Source organism: Carlito syrichta, unplaced genomic scaffold (assembly GCF_000164805.1).
Source record: "Carlito syrichta isolate Samal-C Ts95f unplaced genomic scaffold, Tarsius_syrichta-2.0.1 Scaffold305571, whole genome shotgun sequence".
Taxonomy (NCBI): Eukaryota; Metazoa; Chordata; class Mammalia; order Primates; family Tarsiidae; genus Carlito; species Carlito syrichta.
This window is the reverse complement of record NW_007249667.1, coordinates 375853-393644: the sequence shown is the minus strand read 5'-3', so window position 1 is coordinate 393644 and position 17792 is coordinate 375853. Positions and strand designations below refer to the sequence as shown.

Sequence of the window (17792 nt, the reverse complement as noted above, 5' to 3'; positions counted from 1 at the left end):
AAAGGTGTACAAATGATAAGCTTTGGTTTAAAAAAAAATCAGCTTTTTTTTTTGAGTTGGAGTCTCACTCTGTCGCCCAGACTGGAGTGCAGTGGCTGCTCCCGGCCACCGCAGCCTCAACCTGCTGGGCTCCGGTGATCCTTCCGCCTCAGCCTTCCGAGTAGCCGGAATTACAGGCATGCGCTACCACGCCCGGCTGATTTTTTGATTTATTGTAGAGATGAGGTCTCACTGCCCAGGCGGGTCTCGAACCCGCGGGCTCAGGCAATCTACTCACCTCAGCCTCCCAAAGGCGTGGGATTACAGGCTGAGCCACCGAGCCCGGCTAAAAGTCAGCTTCTTGATATGGCTGTTGGGAGACATTTCTCCATGGCATTCCTGCACATCTTGTGCAGTTTTTGTTCTGGATTATTCTCTCAGTCTCAAAGAGAGGGACAGTGTTTCCTTTGAAAGTGGTGGACAGATGTTACTGACTAGAATAATAAAGGTCATGTCTCCTTCCAAGGAAAAGGGTAGACCAAGTTGGAGTATCCCCCTTTGGAAGCCTTGAGGGGATGTAATGAGGGGGTTCCATAGCTGTGAGGCAAATCTAGCATCCACCTGGGCCACTTTGTGTCATGCTGCAAGACTTGAGGGGCAAGGGGAGTCTGTGTGCCCGAGAAGCTCAGGCTACCTGCCATGCTTTGAGTGTTGAAGTCATGTGTCTTGGACCCGGCATCTTGAACTGTGGCAGGCTAGCTTGTTAGCTTGCAAGTAGATAAAAATCTTGGTGCCTCCATAGTTCTTGACAAAGACCATGTTTCACACAGAAAAGGCAAAAATTGGTTGAGACTTTAGGTGTCAAAAAAGGCTTAGATTTAATTGAGATGCTGATGAAGGAAGTGGTAATTATATCAACAAATATATTTCTGTTTTTAAGCAAAATTCTAAATGAATATTTAATATAGTTCTTCTCCCTTTCTGACCAATTAGCTGTTATGAAAGTGATGGTTTGTCTTATAATAGAGAGGATATATTATTTGTACTCCCTGATTTCCAAAACAGATTTTTGCCCAAGACACCAGAAAATGCAGAATCAAAAATGCTAGCTAATCACAGAATCTTTACTAAGCTGGATGGTGACAAATCTTTCTCTCTTTTCAAGTTCCTTCTGATTATTTCATTAACTTTACTATACACACACACACACACACACACACACACACACACACACACACACACACACACATCTGTTCTCATAAGCAGCTTCAAAAGAAAACATAGTAAGTAACTGTGCATGAGTCTCGATAAAGGAGGAAGTTTTACAAGTCACCCATAGAATGTAGGGTTTTTGGGTAGGGGTGTGATGAGAGTTTTTTGAACAGAGAGAAAACTACTACTTAGCTCTAAGCAAAAGTATGAGGTCTGGCAATTAAGCTCGCAGACTTGACACTGTGTACTTATATTGGCAGCACTGTACAAACAACTCAGTAAGGTTTTATAATCTTGGCATATCAAGTGTCTCACAGCTGTGTTCGTGTCAACATAGGGTTGTGTTTTTGCTGAGTGGTGTTCATTTTTGTTGTTGCATATTTTTGTGTGCTGCTGCAAGAATGTCGGAGCTTGAGTTAGAGTAACCAACAAACACTAAATTTCTTATTGAACTTGGAAGGAGAAGAAGGAAATCAGGTACACGTTATTCCAAGTTTATGAGAATGGATAATACCATGAAGAAAACAGCAGCGTACAAATGGATTAAACGTTTTTCTGAGGGGAGAGAAAGTGTCACTGATGAAGAAAGGTCTGTGCAGCCAGTAATGAGAAGAACTGAGGAAAACATTGCAAAAATTTGTCGAATTGTGCATCAAAATTGTTGGCTGACTGTGAGACACATAGCAGAGAGACAGAAACAGTTAAGAACATTTTAACTGAAAATCTTGGCATGAGAAAGGTGTGTGCAAAAATGGTCCCAAAGGAGTTCTTGCATCACAATGTATCAGCTCACACAGCACTGTCTGTGAAGGAGTTTTTAGCCAGTAAACAAATAACTGCATTGGAATTCCCTCCCTACTCACCTGATCTGGCCCCCAGTGACTTTTTTCTTTACCCAAAGACAAAGGAAATATCGAGAGGAAGACATTTTGGTGACATTCAGGACATCAAGGTAATGTGACGATAGTGCTGATGGCCATTCCAGAAAAAAAATTGCTCTGACGGGTGGACTAGATGCTGGCATTGGTGCATAGCTTCCCAAAGAGAGTACTTCGAAAGTGACCGTAGTGATATTTAGCCATGAGGTGTGGAACACTTTTTCTAGGATGAGTTCGTTAACTTAATTGTTGGACCTTGTACGGTTGCCTTAGGAACCACACAACAGACAACGGTCATCCGCTGAAGGAGTGACTCTCTATGTTGGTGACAGGAGCCGGGTACAAGCCTGCCTGGTCAGCACTCTCATTCTCAAACATCCCAAATTGGCCATGGTTCTATTTTAAGCAAATAAGGAGATAACAGCACTTACCTCACTGTCGCTTGGGCATGTCCTGGGACTACAGGACAAGACAGGAAATACTTTGGCCCAAGAAGTGCTTCAGGTGTGCCCAGGCGGGTCAGGCAGGAGTTGAGCTGACGCCAGACGGACAAAGCCCAGTCGACGGTTTTGCATACAGGATCGCAGGGTGAGGGCACCTGGCCTCTGAACTAGAGAGATGGGGAGATGGAACACAGGGCTTGGTTATGAACAGTGCAACTTTTCCTTTTGTTTTCAAAAGTCCAAAATTAAAAATGTAAAGTCTTCCACCTCAGCTTTCCAAGTAGCTGGAACTACAGGCATGTGGGGGAAAAAAAAAGTAAAACTTTAAAACTATAAAGCAAAAATCTAGCTGAATATGAACTAACTTTACTTGGGACAGTTGAAGGAGGACACACTACTGGTGTGCTAACATGTTAGTGTGACAAGCACTTTTCTCATTTAATGCTCATTTTACCCCATTTTACATATCAGGAGATTGAGGTATGAAGAAATAATAACTTGTCCAAGGTCTCCTAGGTTATAGGTAGCAAAGCCAGGACTAGAGTTTATTTATTTATTTGTACCTTTTAGTAAAGTATCATGGACAAATAAAAATTATATATATTTATGGTGTACAATGCTTCTTTTTAAAACAAGAAGCATTGTACTCTGTTGCTCTGTTTGGAGTGTAGTGGTGCAATCACAGTTCAATGTGACCTCAAATTCCTGGGATCAAGGATCCTCCTGCCTCAGCCTCCTAAATAGCTACAGGTGGACCACCATGTCTGGCTAATTTTTAAAATTTTCTGTAGAGACAGGCTCTCGCTATACTGCCCAGGCTGGTCTAAAACTTCTGACCTCAAGAATCCTCCCACCTCAGCCTCCCAAAGTTTTGGGATTACAGGTGTGGGCCATTGCACTCGACCTGGTGTTTTGATTTATGTGTACATTGTGAAATTATTAAGTTAAGCTAAATAACATATTCATCACCTCACCTACTTCTCATTTTTTTTTTTTGGTGGTGCAAATATTTAAGATCTACTCTCTTAGTAATTTTCAGGTATACATTAACTTTATAAGATTTATTTCTTAATAGAAAAATAGTATTAGGATACCACATTCAGCTGAAAAAACACATTTTAGTTTTATCACATTTAAAATGAATCTGGTAATAACTATTAAGGCAAAGAACTTCCTTTTCTTCCTCAAGTTTAACATTTCTGATGATCTCTATTCAAGCTTCCCTTCCTATGGTCAGCCAGGGTTGAGGGGACAGAAAGAACAGACTTAGCTTTGTGGGTAGTTGACAGAGAGAGCCATGTTTCCCCAGTTACCTCATCAAGACCACTTATTAAACAAAGATGGAAGGCAGAGCTCTCTTTATAACTCCGTCCCCAGGGAAGCATAATTTTTCCCCCCAGGAAGATTGAATTATTCTCTTAATGTCTATCTGATAAACTGCTTCCCAAGATCAGACTCTTAGACATCCCAACAGTAAGACATTCAGAATCCCCAAAGGCAGAATATTATCTGCCTACCCTGAAGATGGGTACAAATAGGTGGGCGCCCCTTCTCTCTGAAGGACAGATGTCATTTATATGAACCTTCTCATTTGGTAAGTTAGCTGTTTAATGGTAACAGTATTTGTCAGTACGTTAAAAACTGATGTTTCACTAAAAGGACTATCCAGTAAATAGAATTCCAGTAAGAACACGTCTTTATTTCCTCTCCTTAATATATATTCATTTAGTACGAAGATAATTTTGTGAGATGTTTAGAAGTGTATATTTAAAAATATATTTATTGTATGCCTAGGATGTATTATCACTATTTATGACCGTTAAGAAGGAAAAGAGAATGAAAGACAATTTGTGTACACATGAAGTTGGAAGAGAACAAAAGAAAAGGTATGTGAAAAGTCTGTGACAGCAAGTGATCAGTTTTGGGGGGGCAGGTTTGACGGAGTGGAAAAAGTCACCCACTAGGTTCTGTAAATACCTTCCATTTTTGTTGTTATATTTTACTGTCTATAAAGTGAGAAAGTTGGGCCAGACTCATGACTCTCAAGATCCCTTCCAGATGAACAATCTTTAAGTATAGACAAGCCGCTATCAGTTCAAAAGAAGATCTGACTAAATACTTCATGGTCGGGAGAGACAAAAGGGATGAGGTAGGACTTTAGTGCAGGCTCTCCCAGTTTATACTGAAAACCTGGCTGGTGAAGGGAGGTAAAAAAAGTATCCCAAATATGGAATAATCTAATGGGAACAATTCTTTCTAGAATTATACTTTATAGGGATTGGCAGTTGAGGGAGATTGCCAGAGGAAGGGGATGGCACACTTCATCAACAAGGGTACCTGCATAATGAACACTTGTATACTTAACCCTGAATTATACCCCACAGCTTTAAAAATTTTTTTAAAAATTATGTTTTTTAAAATCAGGTCCCTTTTGGGTGGTACAGAGAGTTCACAAAAGGACAAAGATTTATTTACTGTTAGGAGAAATATTCCTCAATTGGTTAGAAGTCAGATCTAGTAATAGACTTTATATTTTTAAAGAAGAGATTCACATAAATCTTTGCTTTACCTAGTTATTATAATATTAAGATTGGGGACAACTGTGAACATTGCTATGTCCTCCCATGAACATAATTTCTCCAAGAAAAAAACAAAAGATTGACTCAGTGATACTAGCCAATCTGTTAAATTGTTATTAAATTATCTGTTTCACTGTGTTATGTAAGACTTTAGGATCTATTATAATTTCCTTTCTCTTTAAAAAAGGAATAATCATTATCCTTCTCCCACTCTCTCTGATATTTTTGCAGCATGAGTTCTGAGATCATGTATTAAAATTAATGATAGTTTAATATTAATTTTCTATTAAAAAGCTACAAATTTTTAAATAAAATACTATTGTCCTGAAATGTCCATTTTCTTATACCTTTGTAAAGGAATGGAAGAAGAAATTGTGATCAATTGCTAGTGTGCTTCAAGTGTCCACAAAGATTAGATTCTGTGACATCACAAGATTTCTAACATTCTGCAGCAGTCATTCATTCCTATTGTGCATTTACCCCCAGGGAAGTTTTATGTTTTATTAACCTACTTGAAGTGCTTCTTGGTAAATGAAAGGCATTGCCCTTTCTTGCTCTTTCTATTCTTTGCTGACACCCCACTCAAATACAATGGAAAAGAGCAGAGCTTGAAGTTTGGCACTTTCCTTTCAAAACAAGTTAAATCAATCCTTTTCAAGCTATGTTGATTAGAGAGCTGGGGGTAGGGAGGCAGGGTAACATTTTACCTGAAATAGTGCCCATCCTACAGAAAAAAACTGGTGCCTTTTGTGATTATTTATGTTAATAATGTTTGGCAGTGAGATTAAATATTGACAATGAAGAAGTTAATGAAAGTATCAAGTCACTTGAAAAGCTACAGACCTATGACTGTCTTTACCTCACTTTTCTTCCTATTCATTGAGATCACACAATGGCTATGTTTTGGCTAAAAGCATACCTTTATGACCAAACAACTGATTTTTTTTTTGAGTTGGAGTCTCACTCTGTCGCCCACACGAGTGCAGTGGCTGCTCCCGGCCACCGCAGCCTCGACTTGCTGGGCTCCGGCCATCCTCCCGCCTCAGCCTTCCAAGTAGCTGGAACTACAGGCGCGCGCTACCACGCCCGGCTGATTTTTGACTTATTGTAGAGATGAGGTCTCGCCAAGTTGCCCTGGCGGGTCTCAAACCCACAGGCTCAGGCAATCCACTCACCTCAGCCTCCCAAGGCGCGGGACCAGACAACTGATTTTAACACAACTTGGGATACATTTGTCTGATTAAATTAGGAATTTCAGATACGAATTCAAATCGCCAGTGGCTGGCACTGTTCATAGAAATACCAAAAGCCATTCACACCCACACTTCTCCCTCTGCCTCCCCTACACACGTGTGCACATGCACACACTCTAACACAATAGACACAAGAATTTTGTTTAAGTATTTGGTGGAGAGCATCAATCACCGGAAGGTAGCTCTGGCCATGATCTGAGGCTGAGGGGTGGGTACAAACCAGTCTGATTAGTGAAACATTACAGGGAAATCTTATGTTTCTGGAAGTTTCTGGAAAACTGTCTTCCTTCCTGATAAGGGAATTGAGGAAGCTGAAGCTCTCTATCCTTTGCTGTACCTTGCTTTCTGCCTTTGAACATGTTTTCACGAGGGCATGGTGTCTGAAGCCCTGCAGGCATGCTGCATATTGAGGGGAAGGTCAAGAGACTCCTTGGACCTTGAACCTGAGGTGCTGAACATCTACCATGGGGCATCTGGATGTAAGAGAAGGGAAAGTCTCTTTCTGTGAAGCAGCTGGCAGTGAGGTGTTCTTGCAGCTTAAGATACTGTGCTGATATGATGATGATACTGTCTTCTAAACGTGGTCCATCGTGCAGGATTAAATGACAAAATCTTACTAAATCGAGCTCTGTTAATTTGAATTCATCCTGACACTCAGCTAATTGCTCAATTTAAGAAGATTAAATTAAACAATGATGTGTTAGATTCAGTCCACTCTAAATTATTTTTGTTATTTGGGGGACTGTAGAATACTTATTATTCTGTGAAAAGTCACTAAAAAGTTATTATTCTTGAAAATGTCTCAAAAGACATAGAATTCTACTTTTTCATTGTGACCATTTAATATTTACCATAGCATAGTGTAACAGCTCTATATTAAAACTTACTTGGATAGATGGATGAATAATATTCTGAAGGCTTCAAGGAAGCAGTAAGTTTCCCTTAAGAAGAGTGAGTAACTACCTTATCAAGCTTTCTACAGCATTTAGAACTTGGTGAGATTCCTTGAGAACAGTTAATAACAATAGTAAAACCTATGGACTTTTTCTTGTACTTTAATATAGTGTAGAAACTGGTATAGGTTTTACATACATAGCCTGATACTACTAACAGTCAAACCTATGCGCTTTTTCTTTTACTTAATGAAGTCCAGAAACTGTTAAGGGTTTCACATTCATTCTCTTATTTCACCCTTGAATGTCCCCAAACCATATTTGCCCGCGGCCACACAGCAAATAAGTGGTGGACCTCAAGCCCACGACTCCTGACAACTGAAATGTCTGCCCTCCCAACAGGCCTTGAAGTTGCTGCTTGTACCTTATTCACAACCTTCCTTCTTAAGCACCTCTGCAACAGTCCTTGCATGGGCTCACTGTCCCACCGCAGCTGTACCCAGCGAAAGTGTTGCTGTACCAGCAGGTCGGAGCCCTGAAGGCAGGCCTTGGCGATGGTTCCCATCAGAAAGCAGTTCTCATGAAAGTAGTAGCAGTCAGACATTCCAGTGCCTAAAACAAACCAAAAGCAATGGTCCAACCTTGGCGAGTCATATTATGGGACATACGCAAATGGACATAAAGAACGAAGAACACGAAGTATAACTCGTCCTCTGCAGAACAGAAAGATGAGAATGATATTGTGGAAGTCGCTGCTCAGCGTGGCCTCCCTTCCAGCTTTACCTTTCTGGAAAGTACATGGGCTTTCAGTGCTGCGACTTTCAAGAGGTGCCAGAAAGTCCCCCAATAACTCAGACAATGAAGATTTTTCCAAGTTCTCTAGGATGATGATGATTTTCTTCTTCACAGGAGATTGTTTCACTGGGATCAGACAAGCTGTGATCAAAAAGGAAACTGGGTGATTAAAGCTGTTACAAAAACCTGCACAAGTTGGCAAAAATTTAAAAGTCTGAAGATATAAGTGTTAGCAAAGATGTGGTACAATGAGAATGCTATTAAATTGCTGGGGGAGAATAACAACTCTGGGAAACAGCCTGGTGTTATGTGATACCTTTGAAGTGATCCAACACTCCTAATTCCATAACCACATTGGGAATCAACCCAATGTCCATCAACAATAGAATGAATAAATACATAGCAGTGCATTTATATAACAGATATAAAAGTGAGCACATTACAACTATAAGTACCAACATGGAAGACAATCATAAGCAATAATTAAGAAGCAAAACACAAAAGAATATGCACCATATGATTTTGTCACAAAAAACAGACAACACTAAATATATAATTTAGGGCTTAATACGTAGGGAGTAAACTATAAAGAAAAGCTAAGAATTGATTATCACAAAAGATAGAGCAAGTTACCTCCAGAGGGAAGGGTTTGTGATAAGGAGGGGTACACAGTCACATTCTGCAAGCTGAGATTATTTTATTTATTGACCTGGTCAGTGGTTAAATGGCTATTTTATTTGTTGATTTGTAAATATAAGAAGTATGTATTTTAGTATGCCTATTTCATGATACAAGGGTTAAAAGTTCTTATATGGCCTTTAAATCATGCATATGTACAATGTTCATAAAAATATGTTGGCAGGACCTCAGGGAGATAAACAGATCTCTCCTCTCATTTGACAGATCTCAGAGAGGTTGAAGCTATTTGACCAAGGTTTCGGAAAAAATGGTAAGAAAGGGACTGCTGAGTCTGATTTTAGTATTCCTTCCACTCAGGATGGGAGAAATTGACTTCATATCAACTCAAAAAATAAAAAATAAAGGGGACGATTATTACTGTATTTAGAAAATAACTAAGTCAGTACACAAAGCATACTTAAAGCAGGGCTTACCACCTACTAAGCAGTCAAATGCTATTGATATTTTAAGGTGTATACAGGACTTCCTATATACCAATCAATTAATAAAATGGTTAAAATGACTTTCTATTTTTTAGACAATTCCAAGATGCCCCAATCTCAGTCAAATTAAGCTGGAAACAAAGAGACCAATTAAAAATACTTGAGAATATATTTAGCAAGTATCCCACTTCTTACAAATATTCATGATAGTATGTTTTCTATTCCTTCTTGTTACTATAGATGCAATGTATTTTCACTTTCAAAAGAACTCCTTGAATATTGTAAATGAATCTCTTCCCAGTTAAAACAGCTTTTCTGGATGCTATGCAATTTTAAAAACTAGAAGACTAGAAGCAATAACAGTCGCCTCTCAATTTAGTTTTATTTGCAGAGGGCCATTACACTAGTGTCTGGTGTGTGTTGGGTCCGTTTCAAAACAGCTATTCAGTAAAGAATGCTAAAATTCTACACTTCTCTGAGTTTAAATGTTATTTCAGAAATACAAGGATTGTGGAAGTATGAGAAATCCATAGTTGCTTAAAATAACAATGAAAAACTAACACACCTTATCTACTAGGTGATTCAAAAACCATATACCAGGCTGGTGTTTCTCTGTAATTGATGACTAAAGGTTTCTTCCCTGATTTGTGTTAAGTTTATGGCTAGTTTACATGGCTCTGAAGCTGCTGCAACCAGCTAGAATGTATCGGAAGCAATGTTTAATTGCATTTCAACAAATGTTTATCCAATGCCTCTTTGCTTATGTACTATTTGTTGAGAGTTATGACTTGCCGGAGGTGATTCAATCTAACTTGGGATGTGAGGAATTTTTTTTTTTTTTGAGTTGGAGTCTCACTCTGTCGCCCAGACTGGAATGCAGTGGCCGCTCCCGGCTACCGCAGCCTCAACCTGCTGGGCTCCGGCGTTCCTTCCGCCTCAGCCTTCCAAGTAGCTAACTACGGGCGCATGCTACCACACCCGGCTAATTTTTTGATTTATTGTAGAGATGAGGTCTCGCCAAGTTGCCCAGGAGGGTCTCGAACCCGCAGGCTCAGGCAATCCACTCACCTCAGCCTCCCAAAGGCGCGGGATTACAGGCTGAGCCATGAATTTTAAAGTAGGTTTAAAAAGTGGCACAGACAGAAGAATGGAAGCTAGGCAAGACTCAGTCTTAGAAGGGACGGGGACATCACGTCAAAGTCAGAATAGCTGCAAGAGAGGCATGATGGTGAGCTCAAAGTTGATCACGTCAGGACGGGGCTGGGAACCTGGGGTGGAGCCATAGGAGTGGAGTGAGACAGGGCAGCCACAGGAGTAGAGCAGCAGTAGAGGGCAGGCTGCATATTAGAATCACCTGGGATCCATCTTGTGATTCTCAGCAATTCTGAATTTTAATTGGTCCGCACTGGGCCTGGGGCATTGACATTTTGTAAAAGCTCCCAATGACGGGAATATGCATCTAGGGGGTGAGTCTCACCCACATGCAGCCTCAGGACCGGGCCAAAATGAAAAGTGGAAGACCCAAAATGTCATGTTAGGAGAGAGAAACTACTAGCTTTGGGAATTAGTGGAAGTCTTTAAGGAGGAGGATAAACAGGATCTAACTCCTGCTCTGAGATCCTGACTCTAATGCAAAGAATTGACTAGAGAGGAAAGAAATAGAACACACCTACTAGGCTCTTATAGCTGTGGCTAAGGCGAGAGATGACAGGAACCTCAGCCAGAGTCAAGGCGCAGAATGAAAAGGCAGTTTGAGATTGAATCAATAAATCTTGATGGTTGATTTATTGAAAGGGGGGCAGAGAGGGAGTATTAGAGATGTCTGTGACGTTCCCACCTTTAAAGAAGAGGTTGTGAGATTAACGGAGGTAGAGCACACACAACCAAGCTCGTACTCAGGGAGGGGTTGTTGGTGGTGGGTTAGGTTTCAGGCCTGATGTGTCTGATGCATGCAGCATCTCTTCACAGATAGCCGCAGGTGGTGGAATGTGAGGACGAGAGCATTGAGGAGGACCAGGCTAGAGATGAAATAAATGAGCTTAAGGGCTGCAGGAGGGTCTGTGGGAAAGAGATGATAAACTCATTCTTCTGGGTCCACAAGCAAGAATTGTATTGCTAATGGCTTAATTAATCCCACATTTATGGACAGTTTGTGCCCTAGGCAAAAAAGGAGGAAGGGTTACTGTTCAGAACTGCTGGATTAGGTTTCTACCTTATCTTTTCCTTGGCCTCCCATGGGGTATGAATCAAGAGTCCAATAGTGTGGGTTTCTTTGGGGAAAAGTTTCGCCTTCAACACTGCTGGCCTCACATCCTCAATTTTTCATTAGTACTTACTTCTCCATCTGACTAATTATGTTCAACATCCTTAGACAAATTGAGGCAAAGGTAAATTTTTAGTTGAGAAATAACACGTGTCTAGTTCAGACGATAAAGCATAGTTTCAGGTCTAAAATATTAACTACCTACAGAAACAGGAACTCATTAGTCTTGAATTTCAAGAATTAATGATCAGGGTTTACGCTGATGTGAAACGCCAGGCACCCCATCTTATGTCTGTAGATTTCTTTTTACCTGCGACCAAAATGTCAGTCACTCAGATTTTCTTTGCTTTATGCTACTTCAAAGCTCTGTTTCTGAAACTAGTCTATTCTTTTTTGTTCTGCTTTTCTTCCAGCTTTATAAGCTACATCAACCCTGCTCAGGAACGATGCTCCGAGAGTCTAAGAGAGAAACACAGGGCAAGCCCTCCAAGAGACTCCAGTAATGCAGGGTCCACAGAGGTAAGCTCATTTATGGAGATGACAATTATCATATTCTCCTACTATAATTATTACAATTCCATCTTCATTACTTCTAAAAAATTGTTCCCGCAAGAATTCAAAATATTATTTCAAAATACTAATCAAGAGTTAATTTTTTTCTGCTTACTGTCATTTGTAATTTTCAAAAGTATCTGTCATGCTAACCCAACTTCATACCTTATGCCAACCTGTGACCCAGTTCCAAAATGCATTTGCAGCCTCCTTCCCAAATAACAGTCATGTATTATGACTCTCACAAAAGGCAATATGAGGAGACAAATGTTATTTTAAAATAAATAAACACAAAATAATGTAAGCTAGCATAAGTGCTAAGTCATTCTCTTTGAAGTTTTTTCATTTGACATCCTTTTCTTAATTGGCACTATTTTAATCTCCATTTAAGTTTTAGGTTCTTAAAACTAATTAGATAAAATACTTTTGCCACTCTTCCTTTTTGCCCATACATTTTTAAAAATTCATTCTACAGTCATAGAGAGGAACAAATAAGGTCACATATGTATTGTGCTTAGTGGAGGATAAAAGCTCAACATTCCAATCACAGCCCAATCTAAGTAATTTAAGTCTCTTTCTCTTTTTTTACTTGTTTATTTTATTTTAAAGATGTAGGGTACAATTCAGGATTAGGTATACAAGTAGTCATTGTACAGGTAAAGTTTGAGTCTCCCTTTGGAAGTCTCTTTCTTAGGGAAAATAAGGTTAAAAACCAGGAGTACATATAAAATACCTCAAATATCAGTGTATTCCTCTCTTGTAGTAATGTCATCTGATCACTCTAATTTCTTGGTGAAAAAACAAGAGAGTAGCTGATAGATGACCCCTTTACCCTCATTATTCTAAAAACTTGAGTGGAACAGCCTAGGCAATCCTTTTGCCTCATCCAGATATCTGTCTTCTCTACCCTCTGGCCTATTCTATCAGCTCTTGACTAAAAGATCATTCTTTGCTATGTGATTTCTGCACGATGAAAGAACTGATGCCACGCCCACGGATGGATCCCTCCCTCTGGCTTGCTGGAGTTCCCTGCATGATTCAGAAGCCTCTGGTGTCTCCACCTCCTCTAGTTCTCTACTACCTCTGCATTAGCCACCTGTCAACAGCAGTGGGTCTACTGAAAAGATGGTGATGGTGGAGTGAGTTCTAGGAGATGAGGGTGAGTGGTTGGAGCAGGATGAGAGACAAGCCCATAATGTTCTTGACATAACATTCTGAGAGCTTTTCTTTTATTCTGGAGTCACTGGTGTATACCGCTGGGGTGCTGTCATAAGTAGTTCTGTATCCCCAAGTGAGCACCTGGATACCCTGCACAGGGCCCATAGAGGGAGTGAGAACAGAGGAAATATGAAGGGTTAATGATGAGGCCTCCAGTCCCTTGAACAAGAAATGACAGGTGGTCGAGGGTCAGAGAATAGGAGGCGGGTATGAGATAAAGAAAGCAGATTCCACAGAGCTTAGAGATGGCTGAGTGAGGAACGAAGCAACCTGAGGAATCTCTAATGCCTAGCTTGCTAACTTGGGCAACTGCAGTCAAGGTCTTAGCAGATGAGATTGTGTTTGTGTCTTAGTTTTACCATTAAAAGTGAAGGAAGGTGTTGATACTTATAAATTACTAAGCCAAATACAGAATAAAAATCTTCCTGCATATGAAGATGATATACTATTTCCTATTCTTCCTTCTTGAACTTAAGAGTTTTTCTTTTGTCTCAGTTTATTGTTCAAAAACTTCATTTTTCAAACCAAATTATTCTATCTTTATGTTCTGTCATCAATGACACCCTTATCAAATCCTGTTAATCTTGTTAATCTTACTTCCTTCTACCTCCACTCTAAGCAAGTTATTGACACCTGACTAGGACAAGAATTCCCTTTTTCTTTGCCTATGCTATTTCCTGCATCAGAAAATACACCCATTCATTTGACAAATTATTGGCAATTAGTACACAAGGCTAAGTAGAAGAATACACTACAGTACTAGCCTTCAAGGAGTTCATAATATATTGTGTGGAGGGCAAGGCAAAACCTCAAATTATACCCTCACTGCCTTGACATATAGTCGGGTGGGGCAAAGATGTATAAACAAAGTCTATGGCCATTCACTAGAAGATGTCACATCTGGAGAGATTGGAGAAATCTTCATTTGAGATGCTCTTAAAGTATTCTAACAGAGGTTTTTCCTATAGTTTCCAGATGGGAAGAGACCACGTCCATTTTAATTCCTAGTGTACTATATACTCCTCTGCACAGCACCTGCCATTTGACAGCCATAGTATGTGGGAGGAGTTAGCAGCGTTTACTCTGTGATTCTAGTGGAAGCTACAGCATGCACAGACATGGACAGTGGAGAGGAAAAGGATTCACAGTAAAGAAACACCATATTCTGCTGCGCACAGACATCTTGATACAACCTGGATGGTTGTCCCTTCCAAATCTCATGTTGAAGTGCCATCTCTGGTGGGAGGTGATTGGGTCATAAAGGTGGATCCCTCATGAGTGGCTCGGTGCCTTCTTGCTGTAATGAATAAGCTCTGTCTCTAAGTTCATGGGAGAACTGATTGTTTAAAAGAGCCTGGCACCACTTCCCCCTCTTTCTTACACCTGCTCTCTCGCCAGGTGACATGCTTGCTCCCCTGCTGGTTCTCCCTGCCTTTTGCCATGAGTAAAAGCCTCCTGAGGCCTCACTGGAAGCTGAGCAGATGCCGGCATCATGTACAACTACTATGAGCCAAATAAACATCATTCTTTATAAATTACCCACCATCACGTATTTCTTTATAGCAACACAAATGGGCTAATACACATCTATTAAAAAAAAAAAAAAAAAGCAAATGAATCAATGCCTCACCCCATGGAAAACCTTGAATGCCTTTGCTTAGTTTTTTGAGTAAAGGAGGGAGGGATAGGGGAGCCAAGAAATCACCAAGAGCCCTTTAATCAGAGGTCTTCTAGCCTGTGAACAATGCTCGGAGAGGAGAAGCAGTAGGCAGAGAAGCCATTTACATAAAAGCAAATGAGTTACAGAAAAAGGGGTATAGAGTAAGATGGTGCCAATCAGCATGGATTTTAAAAAGTGGATTGACATTTGTATACCTAACCCTGAATTGTACCCCACACCTTTAAAAAAAACCAAGCAGATTGAGACTGACTAAGCAAGATGTGACCACGGACTGATTGTGGGGCAAGGGTGAAGGGTTCATAAATGAGAGAAACTGGGTTCAATGTGGTTCTCATATTGCTTTTGAAAACTGGAATCGTTGGCAACATTGAAAGAACAAGATCCCAAAGTCTTTTGGTAAACACCTGGATTTTTGGCTTCTCCGTAAAAGTCGTAAGACTTCACAACACTGGATCTACCGATCTATAGCTGGCGCTGAGCTGGTGGCCCTCATGTAGATGGAGACATGCTTCCCCTCTCCCTATGGCCTCACCCAGCATGCGTCACCCCTTAATGTGGCCTGCTGGTGCTTATGGGCATTTAGGTTTTGAAAAGCTTCAAGATCCGAGTTTCCAGCATGGACATCAAGTCCTGGGCCACTCTCCAACTTGGGAAGTTAGGAAGGGGAGCTCTTTTTAAGATGCCCGCCGTAGACTTAGAAATGCTAAGTTGGTCACCTTTGCATCCTTCATGCCTAACTCATTGCTCTCCAATTTTCTTAATGCTGAGCTTAGGGTGGAATTCAGTCTGTAGTTCTTCTGTCTACCCTGATAGGGCAGGAGCAAAATAGTTTAGCTTCTTACTTTGAGATGAAAGTTGAAAAAATGTGGAAGACTTTTGTTAGATAACTGAGGGGGAACGTAGACATTTTGGCACAGGAGAGTTTTTAAGGATCGGTATCTGGGAGTGATTAACGTCAGGTTCTGAAGTCAGGCTGTGTGGATTTGAGTTCCATTTTATGTGCTTGCTGTGGGATCTTGGGGTTGGGAGGGATACTTAACCTCTTGTCTTAAGTGTTTTCATGTTTATAAGTGAGGGATGGTGATTGTACCTGCCTCAGTGAGTTGTGAGTTAATAAATGAGATGTTTAGAAAAGGGTCTACCAGAGACTTAGCTGTGATTAGTAACATTATCCGAGAATACAGCTTTCTGTAGTTCTCACTTTTTTCTAGTCAAAGACTGGCCTGTGTAATACAGTGACATTCATATTCTACTAGAATTTTCCTGCCCTCAAAACGTGTTTCTAGGTGTGTGGAATCTTTAGTGAAATCCTCATATTTCCCCAAACACGTTTCTTAATTTTATTGCTTGATTTAGAAACAGCAGGTCCTTTCTATCTTCCTAAGCCTGGTCTTTAGTTGCCCTGGCCACAAGATATCTCCCTCTTTTATGGCTCCAAAGATGAGATGCAACTTTCCCCCAAAGGGATTCTGAATCCTTGTTTCAGCTCATCCTTCTCTGATCTTGTGGCTGACTCCTTCACCCCTCCCCCAATTCCCCAGGGGTCTTTGTGGCTTTGAGCCCTTGCAGACTCAAGTCTGGTTCATGTCAGTTTTGAGTCACAGTTGCTAGTTACGCTATGCAGGGTCATACTAATTCCACCTGTAAAGAAGCTTGGGGTGTTAGGCTCTGGGGCCTGAAATAGAAAACTCATGAATAACATCATATTAATAAACATGTTTAATCCAGGTTCTGCTACGACACAGGTGTAGCAAGTTACTGAACCTCTCTGTGCCCTCTTCCCTACCTTTGAAATGGAAATAATGATACCTACTTGCAGAGACTGAATGAGTTAATGCGTGCATATGATGTATTTAGCAAAATGACTGCTGATGGCATACCAAGGGCGAGGTGGAGAAAGGCAGGGTGCATTAAGGGATGCATCAGTTTTAGAGAATTTATGAGTAATAAAATTTACTAAAAATTGACTTTTTTATTATCACCATGCTCTAGCAATTCTAAGTAGTATCAGAGATGCAATACCCAGTCTAGCAAGGGTGGACGGCTCCCACCACCTTCTCCCTTGATATATCACTGGTGCCAGTGATATAGTATGCTCACAACAATTCATGATTAATAATAAAAGATGAAAAAAGGAAGAAAATGAAGACTGTTGAACAAATGCAACGATATGCAAATATTCACTTCATAGCTGCTGAATAATTAAGAAGTTGACTTAAATGTATCTCCCCAAGCAACAAAGTTTATATCCTTTTAATGGCACCATTGAAGAGTGCAGCACGCCTTTTGATTGTTGCAACACTCCAGCTCACAGAAATGGTCTTACCACTATGGATGAACAGGTCTAGTAGCTGCTCCTTGGAAAAACCAGCATCTACTTCAGCTCTCACTATTTCACAGGAGAATCCTGCAGCCATTTGTCTGTGCTGTGATAAGAAACAGAATGTTGATTAGTTCTCTACCCATTCTAATTTTCAAGAGAAGGAGATGGTATGCAAGTAATCAATACCTTCAGGCAGAGTGCAAGCTGATGTACTATGTAGTCTTGCAAGCTTCCTTCTGGGCCGTGGAAAATGACATTGTGATATTGTTCAACCTATTAACAAACCAAAAACAGACCACAGGTGAAGATGCTACGTTGAGAAGGGGGAAAAATGGTGTGCAAGCGTGGAATTCCCGTTCTGGTTGTCCGCAGACTTTCAAAGGATTAACAAAAAAATAATTTAGAGGTTAGATTTATTCATTGAGCACCTGACGTCTTTCATTTTAATGAAAGACGGATAAAGAATATTTAGCAAGAGCTGATATTTGACGAAAAAACACACTTTCTTCCCTCTGTTTTCTACACAGAGGGGCGGCAGGTTGGCTGAGAAACATGGTTTTATTTTTGTCCATTTCAGATGTTCTGAGTTGTTTTCTTTATTA

The 17792-nt window shown here is 40.4% G+C and overlaps 1 protein-coding gene across 1 annotated transcript in view; it reads right to left on the bottom strand.

Annotated features, from left to right (window-relative positions):
- The window catches only part of CTTNBP2 (cortactin binding protein 2), a 168846-nt gene that overhangs the window by 25866 nt on the left and 125188 nt on the right, over positions 1–17792 (bottom strand). Inside the window, exons 13-16 of the mRNA XM_021714285.1 lie at positions 17194–17293; positions 8021–8173; positions 7662–7849; positions 2501–2679 (exon numbers count right to left, since the gene is read on the bottom strand). Coding sequence (XP_021569960.1) covers positions 2501–2679; positions 7662–7849; positions 8021–8173; positions 17194–17293 — 620 coding nt within the window. The remainder of the gene's footprint in view (positions 1–2500; positions 2680–7661; positions 7850–8020; positions 8174–17193; positions 17294–17792) is intronic.